Below are 13,100 nucleotides of genomic sequence, written 5' to 3' on the forward strand. Positions count from 1 at the left end.
GCAAGGGCAAGGGTCAATCCTGGGGCAGGGGTATCATGGGTAAGGGCAGTCTGGGTGAGGTTCACTTAGGGCCAGGGGGCATCATGGGAGAAGGCATCTGGGCGAGGAGAGCATCTGTGTGAGGGTCATTGCTAGGCAGGGGCACCTGGGCAAGGGCATCTTGGACAAGGGTCACTTCTGGACCAGGGGCAGCATCGTCCTAGGGCCCAGGGTCTGCTGTGCTGCGGGTGGGCACTGCACAGGGCAGCAGGGCCTGCCAGCAGTGGGCAGCCTGCTGTGCTGTGCTGTACTGAGCATTCAGTGGGGTGAAGAGGCCTCTTCCAGGCTGGTCTTATTACACTGCAACTCCAGGGGCACTGCCGTGTGTGTGTGTGTGTGTGTGTGTGTGTGTGTTTATGAGTATTTATAGATTGTCGCTCCCCCTCTTCATGGAGGAATGACACTAAGCCCTGCCTAGGTTTCCTATCCGAGTCACGGCACCATTATGTCGCTCCCCGTCTTCATGGAGGAACGACACAGGACCCTGCGCTGTTCTTTTGTCTGCTCGGCCCTCCCCGGGTTTGCTGCTGGTTCTTCCCGGGTTGGCTACCATCCCTTCCACCTCCGTGGAAGGGCGGTTCCCCCTGCCACTTTCCCCACTTCCGCGGGGGAGCGGCACACCGCCGGCGGGCTCTCTCGGGGGCTGCACAGGTGTTCCTTCAGATAGATGTTCCTGGTGCATGTTGTCTCTCTCCTCCTTTATAGTCCTCTTCCACCAATCCCAACTCTGCTACCCACAATGCCTAGTACGCTGCTCTCCTCCGATCAGGAGCAGGTCCTGCTGTTTATTGGTTGAACTGGAGGCAGCTGTGTAGAAGCTATTTCCTCCTCTCCCAGCGCCATATTGTGGGAGAGCAGATGCATAGAATAAGTCTTAATTCCAGTAACATAGTCTAGTCCGAGTTGCTCCCCACAATAGATATTTATAGAACAGGGCAGGAGCAGGACCACAGAGGGGCACACATTTTCACCAAGGTCATGCCTAGAGGTGTGAGCTCACCACACAACAGAAAGTCACAGATGAAGGGGAGGCTTTGAGGCTGAGGGGCCACTGTCAAGTCACAGAACAGCTCTCTGGACAGACTGGCAAAGGAGGTCTCCGAGGAAGAGAAAGGATTTGGTTAGATGTCAAAGGGGGGCCTGGGGCTCTCAGGACGGGACGGCCTTGCCTGACCCAATCGTCTGGCAGTGGGAGAGAGAGCAGAGAGAACAGTGGAGAGAGAGGAGGGAGACAGGTGGTAAGGCAAGAGCAGCCAGGCCACGGCACTGGTGGGCAGGGCGGAGGTGGGAAGCAGCAGGAGGTGGGCACATGGGTGAGCTTTCTGGAAAAGGCCATGGACAGGAAGGAGAAGGAAGATGGGAGCAGGAGCTGGAGTGGGTGACCAGAGTTTCCGGGGAGTCGGGGTGGAGGTTGGAGAGGGCCTCCCCTGCCACTCACGCCACCTCTCACACAGCACCCAGGCAGCACAGCCACAGTCCTGACACAAGCCTGGCCCTCTCAGACTTCCCTCCTCCCTGATGGCCCTGCCTTTGGACCCACTGGCCATGGCCAGCACTAGCCTGGGAGGCCCATGTGGCAGCCAGCAGGCCTGATGGAGAAAGACAGGAGGAAGAACCCTGCTTGAACCAGGAGCACACAGCTAAAATGGATGGGTGGAGGGGGTGGCGGAGGCCCCTCGGGTACTCAAAAAGCCCAGCATCCTCAAAGGGGACACTGGAGAGGCAGGGTGGGCAGGGGGCCACAAACTCAAAAATCTAAGAAGGGAGCCTCAGCTGGTCGGGGGGCTGCAGGTCATGGAGGTGAGTCTGGGCCCTCCCTGCTGGGGAAAAGCAGAAGAGGGAGAGTCAGAGGCCAGCGAAGAGTGGCAGGTGGGGCCCTGGGCCAACTCTGTGTCCCAGCCAGGCGGAACTCAGAGTAGCTGACCTGTCCTGGCTACGGGGCTTCATCCGGGGCTGAGGATCCCACCTTCAGCCAGTAGCAGGTGTGACAATGCCCAGGTGGGAGGCAGGAGGCTGTGCGTCCCTGCCTCGCCTGGGCTGATGGGTGCAGAGGATTCTCAGGCTTTGAGGTCATCAAGCAACCGAAGGCTTCACCCCCGGCCACTGCTCAACTGCACACCCAAGGGACGAGGTGACCCCCGGCCTGTCACCCTGGCCTGTGCTGGGGCTCCCAGGCTGGGGGGCTTGATACCCCCTGTTCCCTGCCCCCAGCAGCACAGCTCCGATTGGGGCAGGTGTGGCACGCCCAGGAGGAAGTTCAAAGGCCTCTGGCTGAACCACAACACCCCCCAAGTTCCCAGCCCCTACACCATCAACCACAAGCTCCCTGGCCTCTCTGGCAGCTCCAGAGGGCACCCACATCTGCCACTGGTGTGGATCCTGTCCCAAGAACCCCCAGGCTCAGCCACGGAGGCCCTGGGCAGTCACACTGAGTCCTGAGGCTGCCTGGGAAGGGAGAGGAGAGAGCCAGCTGGCCCAAGGACAGAAACAGGAAAGAGGGAGTCTGGAGCTGCAGTAGGGAGAAGGAGGGGCCTGGCCCTGAGGTCCCAGGGGCGCCCCCCAGTGTGGGGCTGGTGCAGTGGGGCAGATGCGGTCCTGAGGCAGGCAGAGTGGCAGGTGCCTACCTTGGCTGACGCTCCTCAGGGGCCACTGAGAGGGATTCTGAAAGACAGCTCGGGAGCCTCCCGGAGTTTTGTCTGCTCAGGAAGACTGAGGAAGGCCCACCTGTGGGCTGTGGTTGGGGTGGGGGAGGGCTGGGGGTAGTCATGATGCCACTGTGTGGGGGGGGCACGCAGACATCCTCCCCACATTGGGTGGGCTCAGAAATCCTCACGGGATGGAGGGCGTTGGCACCCACACAGAATTGGGGGTGCTGGCACACTCACGGATTGGAGGCCACTGGCAACTTCACGTGTTGGGGGGCACCGGCTCCCTCATGGGTCAGGGGGCACGGGCATTCTCACAGTGTTGGGGTGCTGGCTTCTTCTCTGGTCGGCGGATGCTGGCACCCTCATGGGTCGAGGGGCCCAGGCAACCTCAAGAGGTCGGTGGTGCAGCCCCCCCATGGGGTTGGGAGGCGCTGGCACCCTCACAGGGTTGGGAGGTGCTGGCACCCTCACAGGGTTGATGTCTACTGCAGCCCCCCGCACGGGGTTGGGGTCCGCAGCCATGCTCACGGCTCGGTGGCCTGGACATCCTCACTGGTCGGGGGGCTCAGGCACACTCATGGGGTTGGGGGGCGTAGACTTCCTCACAGGTCGGGGGGCACAGGCCCCCTCTTGGATCGGAGGCACAGAAATCCTCACAGGGTCTGGGGGCTTTGGCACATGCACGGAGTCAGGGGGCGCAGGCACCCCCACTGGTTGGGGCCCAGACATCCACGTGGATCTGGGAATGCAGGCACATGCACGGGGTCTGGGGGCACAGACTTCCTCACGGGTCGGGGGGGTGCAGCCACCATGACGGGGTCGGGAGGTGCTGGCATCCTCACGGGGTCTGGGTCCGTAGCCATGCTCACGGTTCGGGAGTGCAAACATCCTCACGGATAGGGGGGTGCGCAGGCACACTCATGGAGTTGGGCGGTGCAGGCACACACACGGGTTGGGGGGCACAGACACTCTCACGGGATGGGGTCCGCAACCATCCGCACGGGTCGGGGGGGTGCAGGCACACGCACGGGGTCGGGGGGCGCAGGCACACTCATGGAGTTGGGAGGTGCAGGCACACACACGGGTCGGGGGGCACAGACAACCTCACGGGATGGGGTCCGCAACCATCCGCAAGGGTCGGGGGGTGCAGGCAACTCATGGGTTGGGGGGCGCAGACACCCTCACGGGTTGGGGGCGCAGACATTCTCACGGGCCGGGGGCACAGACACCCTCACGGGATGGGGTCTGCAACTATCCGCACGGGTCGGGGGGTGCGGGCACACGCAGGGGGTCGGGGGCACACGCACTACTCACTGTGACCGGAAGGCCCCGAGGCAGCTGCGGCGGGGTCCTGCTCAGCCCTGGAGGGAAGCGTGGGAGAGGCTGAGGCCCCGGAGCTGCTCTGAGGGGAAAGGGGGCCCGTGGGGGTGCGGGCGGAGGAGCCACCGGGACCTGGGCGCGCCCGACTGGATCCAGCTGGGCAGGGTCAGCGTGGGGCCCCTCGAGGAAGGGCTGGGTGTGAGAGGGCAGTGTCTGGAGGACGTGAAAGGGACCCTGAGGGGATTTCTGAAAGGAGAACGTCTGGGGCACATCTGGGAGGAGTCAGAAAGGGCTCGTGAACTGATGCAGTGTGCCCTGCTCTGCGCTCCGCACCACCTCCTGAGCTCTGGGGTCCGAGGGCCCCGGGTCGGGGGCGCCTGTAGAGAAAGGGGGTTGAGGGCGCAGGCCGGAGAGCGGCCTCTGGGGTCCGCAGACTGACTAGAATTCTGTGACGGACGCCATGAGAGAGCTCCCATAAAGCTGCGCGCGCACCCAAGGGAAATCGCCCCGCCCCCCAGAGTGGGCGGTGACAGAGCTGCACGCGCAGCTCCCATTTTGACGCCTCGGACCACGCCCCTCTTTGTTTCGTCTTTCTCACTGACCAATGGGCTTGAAGTGTGGCGACCACGCCCACCCAGCCTCGCCTAGTTCTGCCCTGAAGCTGCGTCTCCTGGCTCAGTCACACACCTGCGCGGTAGCTGCCGGGAGCAATTCGCAGTGGTTGCCGGGATCGTGGTGATGTGCCCCACCTCTCCCCCTCCCCGCGATGTCGGAGGAAACCCGACAGAGCAAGCTGGCTGTGGCCAAGAAAAAGGTAAAACGTCGGGGTCACGCCCCCGGCCCAGCCCACTGCCCCTCTGGTGGTCGGTCCGTGGTGGGGTCTGTGCGGCTCCTCAGACACTCTGGTCGAGCCCGAGCACCCCTTGGCTTCCCCCACCCAAGTCCTCTCAGCCAGCACCGCCCCCTCAGCACCCAGCCCCCACCCTGGCTTGTCGCCCCTGGGTGACTTTGGGCCATTGTCTCCTGGGGCTCCTCGGCCCAGCCTCAGACCTCGCCTCCAGCCTCCCGAAGCCGGACCTCCTTGGGGTCTATGGGCTCAGTCTCCAAGGACTCGGGTCCCTACCCTGCGCCCCACCTCCCCCTATGCAGCGCGTGGGTAGGGCAGAGTGGGATGTGGTGAGGTCAAATCCTCCTGGGGACTGGCATTACCTCCAGCTCGGGCTTTGATCTCCCGGCCCAGTCCCCTAAGTCCTCACCCCCTTTCTGCTTCCGCCTGCAAGGGGACTGGGGACTGGGGGACCCCCTTCCTCAGCTCGGACACTGAAAGTGAGATGTGTCCCGTTCCCCGGGGGAGCTGGAAGTGTGGGCAGTGTTTCTGGGTGACCGCGGGAAAACAGGTTTGGTTTTCTCCCAGGTTTCGACTCTCCAGAGACTTACTTTGGGGGTTGTGCGAGTTCTCAGGCTCACATTCAATTTCCCTGACCCTGGGATCAGAGTGCCCCACACTCAGGCTCTCTGGAGTCACAGCTGTGTGACCGTCTGTGGAACAGACCTTGGGAGACTAAACTTTATAGCCTGAACCCTCCCCAGGGGAGTTTTTGAAGCTGGGTGAGGGCACTGCCACAGAGGAGCAGGCAGCAGCTTGGTGAGGCCGCCCTGGGGCTTGGGTCGGAACCTGTCGTGACGTCATAATGGGCCCTTGGCTGGAATAATGCCTGGGTTCTACTCTTTCTCCTCGGTGTCCAGGGTTCCTCGGGGTGCCCCTCGAAGTTCTGCGAGGTTCTGATATGGAAGAAAGGACCCAATGTCTTGTTTCCAAACCACACAAAGCGCAATTCCTGACCACATAATGTTTAACCTTCTACCTCTACCTCTGGTTTTGCTCCCAGCAGCTGCTGATTCTTGGCAGAACCCCAGAAGTGAGAGTTGGAAGCTGATTTTAAATTCCATCATTCCCTTTTATTGAAGCCATGTTGTCAGTTCTTCAGACGTTAACTGATCATTCCAGCCCCTTGAAGGGTTGTCAGTGGCATGAAGTCAGTGGTGGACATGAGAGTTCTTGTGAACACTGTGAAGTAGGATGTGACTGCAGGGGCTTAGGGCATTCCAGAGAATCAACTGCTTTTCCTTTCCACAGTTAAGAGAATATCAGCGGAAGAACAGGCGTGGTGGTCCTGCAGGAGGAAAAAAGAAGAAAAACCTTAAAAACGGCAGTATCCCTAAGACAACCACTTCTCGGGGTTGTCACTCAACTGAGGATGTGAGTCTTGGCTGGCCAGGCTGCTGGGGGCTCGGGGGCTAAGGGGCAATGGGGGGTGGGGGGTTGGGGATCCAGAGGACAGTGGAAGATAGTGGAAGGGAGTGTTAGATACTGGTCAAGGATTCTGGGTCTGAATGCTCCCTTTCCCTCTGCTGGGGATATGATGTAAGGCAAACTGTTCAAGCTTTCTGGGCCTCTCTCTCCACATCTGTAAAATAGATGGGGCTGATGTTTTACTTACAAAGTTTGAGAGTTTTTGCTGTTCTCGTATTAATCCAGAATACAGGGTCTTGTAGCATTCATAGTCGCTGGTATTTGCGACTTCCTCATCCCCGGCCTCAGGAAAAGCCAGGCCAGTGAGAGCAGCCCGGCCATCGGGCTGTCCCCTTAGGAAGCCCCAGGCACTGGGATGCGGCCTTGGCTCTGGGTGACCTCAGAAAAGTCACAGCCTCCCCTGGGCTTCCGTTTCAGGCTGTCAGATATTATGGGATTGGAACAGTGTCTTCTAATTGTTGAGCTGTAGCCTCCCTGTTCAAGAGAACCCTTCTGCAGAAGTCTGGTTTTAACATGGAGAGTGGGGGTCGTGTCTGGGGGAGGGTCTGAGAGCCGGGCTGGTCAGTGACTGCACTTCATGTGACTCTGGGGCCTGGGGACTTTTCCCTCTGTCTGGCGAGGCAGCAATGGCCAGTCTGAGAGGATGGCCTGGGGGCCACGGTGTGGATCTCTGCTCTTCCTCAGCCTCCGTTTCCTGACTCCACCTCTTCCTTCCCCGACATCCTCGCCTCTCTCTAAGCCACGTCTCTGTGTCTTCCCCTGCCCTTGTTTTCCCCTTTTCACTGCCTCTAGATGCAGGACATACTGAAGGTGCTGGTGTCTGACCTTAACCGTTCTGATGGGGTAGCACTGCCCCATAGGACAAGTGGAAGGGGAGGCAGTGCCGAGAACCCCCCCTCTCTGGCTTGCTGCCTCCCAGATGTGCATGTCCCTGAGGCTTGTCTCATTTGCTGCAGACTCTGCCTCTGGCTTGTTTTAAGTTGCTGCCATTAACCCTCGGCCTGCTTATGTCTGCTTCCTCCCCTGCTTGGCTAATTGCATTTTTTCCCTTCCCTTGTGTCTTTTATCATCTTGGAGAGGGTAAGACACACCTCAAAGATTCAGTAATTTGGGAATAACTTCCAGAGCAGGTCTGTGGGGTTTTGGGCTTTGAATGCCCAGTGCAGTCAGACCAGGAGAGATTTGAAAACATACAAATGCTGTTACATTTTGCCCTCTGGGCAAGTAGACCAGATGGAAGTGAGTGATTTTTCAACTTGATGAATTCCATTTCGGTTTGAAAGTGAGAAGGTAGAATTAAGAGAAAATGAATTGGCTTTATAATCACAAGGATGGAGGTTAGCTTTTCAGAGGAACTAACCGGCAAGGATGTGAAGCTACCCAGACAGACCAGTGCTAGGACACTCTGCCTGCCCCTCGTCTCTTTGACAAATCAGATGGGATGCTCAACCATGTTCACTGGGCCCGTGGATGGCAAAGGCATTGGCTGCACAGTGGTGGAAGTAGAAGAACAAGACAGGAGGTGCCATGGGGGTGGCAGAGTCCTCTGAGGAGGCAGGGGAAAGGCGGCAACAGGGCAGCTGCATGGCTAGGTGAGGGAGGTGGGTTCCAAATGGACTTGCGGCTGGAGAAGGTGGCGTTTGAGGCCAGTGTGAAGATTAAAGGTGGGTAATATTCATCCACGTGGCGAGTGGGGGACACAGAGGGAGCGAAGAGGTCATAGGCAGCATCGTGAGGTCATAGAACACCTTTCAGGGCTGCAGGGAGCCTGAGTTGGGGGAGGGGAAGGGCACAGGCACATGGGGCTAGGTAGGCCATAACCTGCAGATTATGTTGGCACTTCCTGTCTAACTGCCCCAGGGCCTAGCCAGTGTAGCAGGGCTGATCTGCAGATGGGCCTAGGGAAAGGGACAGGTGGCTGGTCAACCATCACAGCAGCTCCCACCCAGGAAGGTCTGGCTAAGGGCCATGATCACTCTGCGGCCTCAGAGGAGACAACAAATGGCATAGTCTGGGCAGGGACCAGGCACAGAGAAGTCCTGAGAGCTTAATATTTGAATTCGAGTAGCTCAGTGTACTTGAGCCATCACAGTGTCTCCAAGGGTTGGCGTGAGGAGGAAGCTGGAGTCAGAGCTGGAGCTAGGAATCGGGCTCAGGCACTCTGAAGCGAGGTGCAGGCTTCTCATCTGGTGTCCTGACACCCAGGCGAAGCTCCACCTTCTGACTGAAAGCCAGGAGCAGCCTTCTCATCTGGTGTCCCGACGCCCAGGGGGAGATCCCCCTTCAGATATGAAGTGAGGTGCAGCCTTCTCATCCGGTGACCTGACGTGCAGAAGAAGCTCCACCTTCAGACTGAAAGCCAGGTGCAGGCTTCTCATCTGGTGTCATGACGCCCAGGCGAATCTCCACCTCCAGACGTGAAGGAGGTTCAGGCTTCTAACCTGGTGTCATGACGCCCAAGTGAAGCTCTCCCTTCAGACTGAAAGCGAGATGCAGGCTACTCATTGGTGTCCTATGGCCACGTGAAGCTCCACCTTCAGACTGAAAGCGAGGTTCAGGCTTCTCATCTGGAGTCCTAACACCAAGGCAAAGCTGCACCTTCAAACTGAAAGCCAGGTGCAGGGTTCTCATCTGGTGTCCTGACACCCAGGTGAAGCTCCACTTTCAGACTGAAAGCCAGGTGCAGGCTTCTCATCTGGTTTCCTGACACCCAGGTGAAGCTCCACCTTCAAACGCAATGGGAGGTACAGCCTTCTCATCTGGTGTCCTGACACCCAGGCGAATATCCACCTTCAGACTGAAATCCAGGTGCAGGCTTCTCATCGGGTGTCCTGACACCCAGGTGAGTGCCACCTTCAGACTGAAAGCCAGGTGTAGGCTTCTCATCTGGTGTCATGACGCCCAGGCGAAGCTCCACCTTCAGACTGAAAGTGAGGTGCAGGCTTCTCTTCTGGTGTCCTGACACCCAGGTGAAGTTCCACCTTGAGACTGAAAGTGAGGTGCAGGCTTCTCTTCTGGTGTCCTGATGCCCAAGAGAAGCTCCTCCTTCAGTTGAAAGCCAGGGGCAGGTTTCTCAACTGGTGTCCTGACACCCAGTAGAAGCTCCCCCTTCAGACTGAAAGCGAGGTGCAGGCTTCTCATCTGCTGTCCTGACACCCAGGCGAAGCTCCACTTCCAGACTGAAACTGAGGTGCAGGCCTCTCCTCTTGTGTCCTGAATGCAGGCGTAGCTCCCCCTTCAGACTGAAAGAGAGGGTAAGGCTTCTCATCTCGTGTTTTGACACCCAGGCAAAGCTCCACCTTCAGACTGAGCCAGGTGCAGGCTTCTCATCTGGTGTCCTGACATCCTGGTGAAGCTCCCCCTTCAGACTGAAAGCCAGGTGCAGGCTTCTCATCTGGTGTCCTGACACCCAAGTGAAGCTCCACCTTCAGACGCGATGCAAGGTACAAGCTTCTCATCTGGTGTTGTGACACCCAGGTGATATCCACCTGCAGATGTGAAGCGAGGTTCTGGCTTCTAATCTGGTGTCCTGACGCCTAGGTGAAGCTCCACCTTCAGAATGAAAGCCAGATGCAGGCTTCTCATCTAGTGTGTTGACACCCAGCCGAACTCCACATTCAGACTGAAAGCGAGGTGCCGGCTAAAATCTGGTGTCCTGATGCCCAAGAGAAGCTCAACATTCAGACTAAATTCCAGGTGCAGGCTTCCCATCTGGTGTCCTGACACCCAGGCTAATCTCCACCTCCAGACGTGAAGGAGGTTCAGGCTTCTAACATGGTGTCATGACGCCCAAGTGAAGCTCCCCCTTCAGACTGAAAGCCAGGTGCAGGCTTCTCATCTGGTTTCCTGACACCCAGGCGAAACTCCACCTCCAGACGTGAAGGAGTTTCACACTTCTATTCGGGTGTCCTGAGCCCAAGTGAAGCTCCCCCTTCAGACTGAAAGCGCGGTTCAGGCTTCTCATCTGGTGTCCTGACACCAAGGCGAAGCTCAACTTCTGACTGAAAGCGAGGTGCAGGCTTCTCCTCTGGTGTCCTGACACCCAGCCGAGCTCCACCTTCAGATGTGATGTGAGATGCAGGCTTCTCATCTGGTCCTGACACCCAGTCAAAGCTCCCCCTTCAGACTGAAAGTCAGGTGCAGGCTTCTCATCTGGTGTCCTGACACCCAAGAGAAGCTCCACCTTCAGACTGAAAGCCAGGTGCAGGCTTCTCATCTGGTGTCCTGACACCCAGGCGAAGCTCCATCTTCAGACGTGAAGCGAGGTGCAGGCTTCTCATCTGGTATCCTGACGCCCAGGCGAAGCTCCACCTTCAGACTGAAAGCCAGGTGCAGGATTCTCATCTGGTGTCCTGACACCCAGGCAAAGCTCCACCTCCTCATGTGAAGTGAGGTTCAGGCTTCTAATCTGGTGTCCTGACACCCAGGTGATGCTCCACCTGCAGACTGAAGGCCAGTTGCAGGCTTCTATCTGGTGTCCTGATGCTCAAGAAAAATTCCACCTTCAGACTGAAAGCCAGATTCAGGCTTCACATCTGGTGTCCTGACACCCACGCGAAGCTCCGCCTTCAGACTGACAGCCTGGTGCAGGCTTCTCATCTGGTGTCCTGACACCCAGGCGATGCTGCAACTTCAGTCTTGAAGTGAGCTGCAGTCTTCTCATCTGGTGTCCTGATGCCCACACCAAGCTCCACCTTCAGACTGAAATCCAGGTGCAGGCTTCTCATCTGGTGTCCAGACAACAGGCAAAGCTCCACCTTCAGAAGTAGAATTGTGACTTGGTTGTTCACAAAGTAATCACAGTACATAGATTCTATTTTTATTTACTTATTTATGTATTTGAAAAGCACAGTTATAGAGAAGCCGAGATGAGAGGGAGAGAGAAGTGTTCCATCCCTGGTCCACTCTCTAAAGGTATAACTGCAGAGTCAGCACGCCTCTTTCTCATCTGTAGGCTTTGCAGCCTGGACTCTAAGGAGGCAGCCGATTGGGGTTTTCAGAGGCCAGGGCTGAAGAGTCCAGAGAGCAGGCAGCAACTCCCTGCCTCCACTCAGCTCCTCTGGCTGCTGTCACTTGTTCAGCCATCTTGGCTGTGTGCGGCCGTCTGACCTGCTGACATGAGGTGGTCTCTAGAGCCAGATGCATGGACCGAGAGTTAGGCCTGAGCCTGGGGAGAAGCTTGATGGGGCTGGCCGAGGGAGGGGGTCCCACTGGGGAAGAAGGAGGAGAGGCTTCTCCACGTCTCCAAGCACTAGATCCCCGCATTGTTCCCTAGCAGTTTTTCTGTCAATGAGGCGCCATGACCTCCATGTGCTAAGTCAAAGAGCAGACGTCTTACCTGTGATTTCCTGGCTTCTTTTGATAGAGTAGGTATTTCTGGAGCTGCGAGATTGGGCTGAGAGGTATGCCCATGAGGCGGCTGTGGTTGATTTTATCTCCAGAAAGCAGGGAGGGGCTTCTTGGGCAACATTTCTCCTTGGAAAGGCCTGAATCGGAGAAATGCAGCTGAGGGTTGAGGCAGAGAGGAGGGCAGGGAGAAAGGGTGGAGAGCAGGAGAGGGCAGCGGCAGACAGCTACCTGGAGGGAGCCCCGTCACCACCAGCAGCCTTGGCCCAGCAGGGGCCTAGAGTTAGGGTCACTGTGCGGCAGAGACTGGCTTCCTGGAAGAACACTGCCGTACTCCCTGATGTTGGTGCCTGTTCCTTCTGCCTGCTGCAGCTGCCGGAGGTCAGAGCCCTTGCTGAGGTCCAGGGAGAACCAGGGCCTCATGTCCATGGAGGTCATAGCCCCCTTCCTTTGAGCTTTGGCCACCTGAAAAGATGCCACGTGTCCCCAAGCCTGGACAAGCCATTCCCACAACCCCTGTGGTTCCCAGGATGTGTGACTGTCACTCTGACTGCTACGACATCTTCCTACCTGCTCTGCGCCCTTGTGTCCATGGCAGCAAGGCACCTCCTCTCCTGCATGGCCCCCTAACCCCCTGCTTTGTTCCCTGACAGGCGCCCAAAGACTGCGCTGCTCCTGCACCACCCTCTGCTGATGCCACCGTGTTACCTGGAGTTGTAGCGCCCCCTGGTGCTAGTCTAACTAGCATGGCACCAACTCAGGTTTGCCTCCGTCCTTGTGCCTGCTACCCCTGTATGCTTGCACCATCTCCCTTCCCAGAGGACTGCGCCTGCTGTGCCTTCTCTTCTCCTTTCTTCCCGCAGCTTGGTTCCCAATGTGAGGCACCCTTCCCGGCACTGGGGTGGGGGAGGCCAAGATGGGGCTTTCTCTTGAGCTTGTGGCAGTGGCAGGTTGCTGGAAGGAGCTGGGCTCCTGCCACCCCTGGGCCAGTACCAACAGCTGGCAGTAGCCCTGGACTCCAGCTATCTAACAAACAACTCAGTAACACCATAGAGGAATTGGTAAGAGCCCAGTGGGGTCCCCTGATTCCATGCTGCCCACCCTGGGCTTCTGTTTCCCCGTGGGCTCTGAAGAAAGGGGCTGGGGGCCCCCTGGTGCTGAGGGAGAGTGGGGTGCTGGGTGGGCCAGGTCTCAGCTGGAGGGACCCCAGAGCATGGAGCATGCAGCATGGCTCTTATCCTGTTGCTGCCCTCTCCGCCTCCTCTCTTCTCCAGACACCCCTGCTTGCACCCTGGCCACACAGCCCTGGGATTGTGGCCTCTTGTTCAGTGCTGGCCATGAGCCTCATGTCCCCACCCTGACTCAGGCCCTGACCTGAACTTTGAGTTTGGACAAGCCATGGGCTTGAGTTTCCCAAGGAGGTGGAAATGGCA

General features: G+C 58.2%; 2 protein-coding genes across 2 annotated transcripts in view; one reads left to right on the forward strand and one right to left on the reverse strand.

The window, feature by feature from the left end:
- LOC103347431 (translation initiation factor IF-2) overlaps window positions 1–13,100 on the reverse strand; it is a 779,171-nt gene that overhangs the window by 263,469 nt on the left and 502,602 nt on the right. The window lies entirely within an intron of this gene.
- Window positions 4,426–13,100, forward strand: part of LOC127489307 (golgin subfamily A member 2-like) — a 122,993-nt gene continuing 114,318 nt past the window's right edge. Inside the window, 1 exon segment of the mRNA XM_070064230.1 lies at window positions 4,426–4,821. Coding sequence (XP_069920331.1) covers window positions 4,774–4,821 — 48 coding nt within the window. The 5' untranslated portion in view covers window positions 4,426–4,773.

Source organism: Oryctolagus cuniculus, chromosome 19 (genome assembly GCF_964237555.1).
Source record: "Oryctolagus cuniculus chromosome 19, mOryCun1.1, whole genome shotgun sequence".
NCBI classification, from domain to species: Eukaryota; Metazoa; Chordata; class Mammalia; order Lagomorpha; family Leporidae; genus Oryctolagus; species Oryctolagus cuniculus.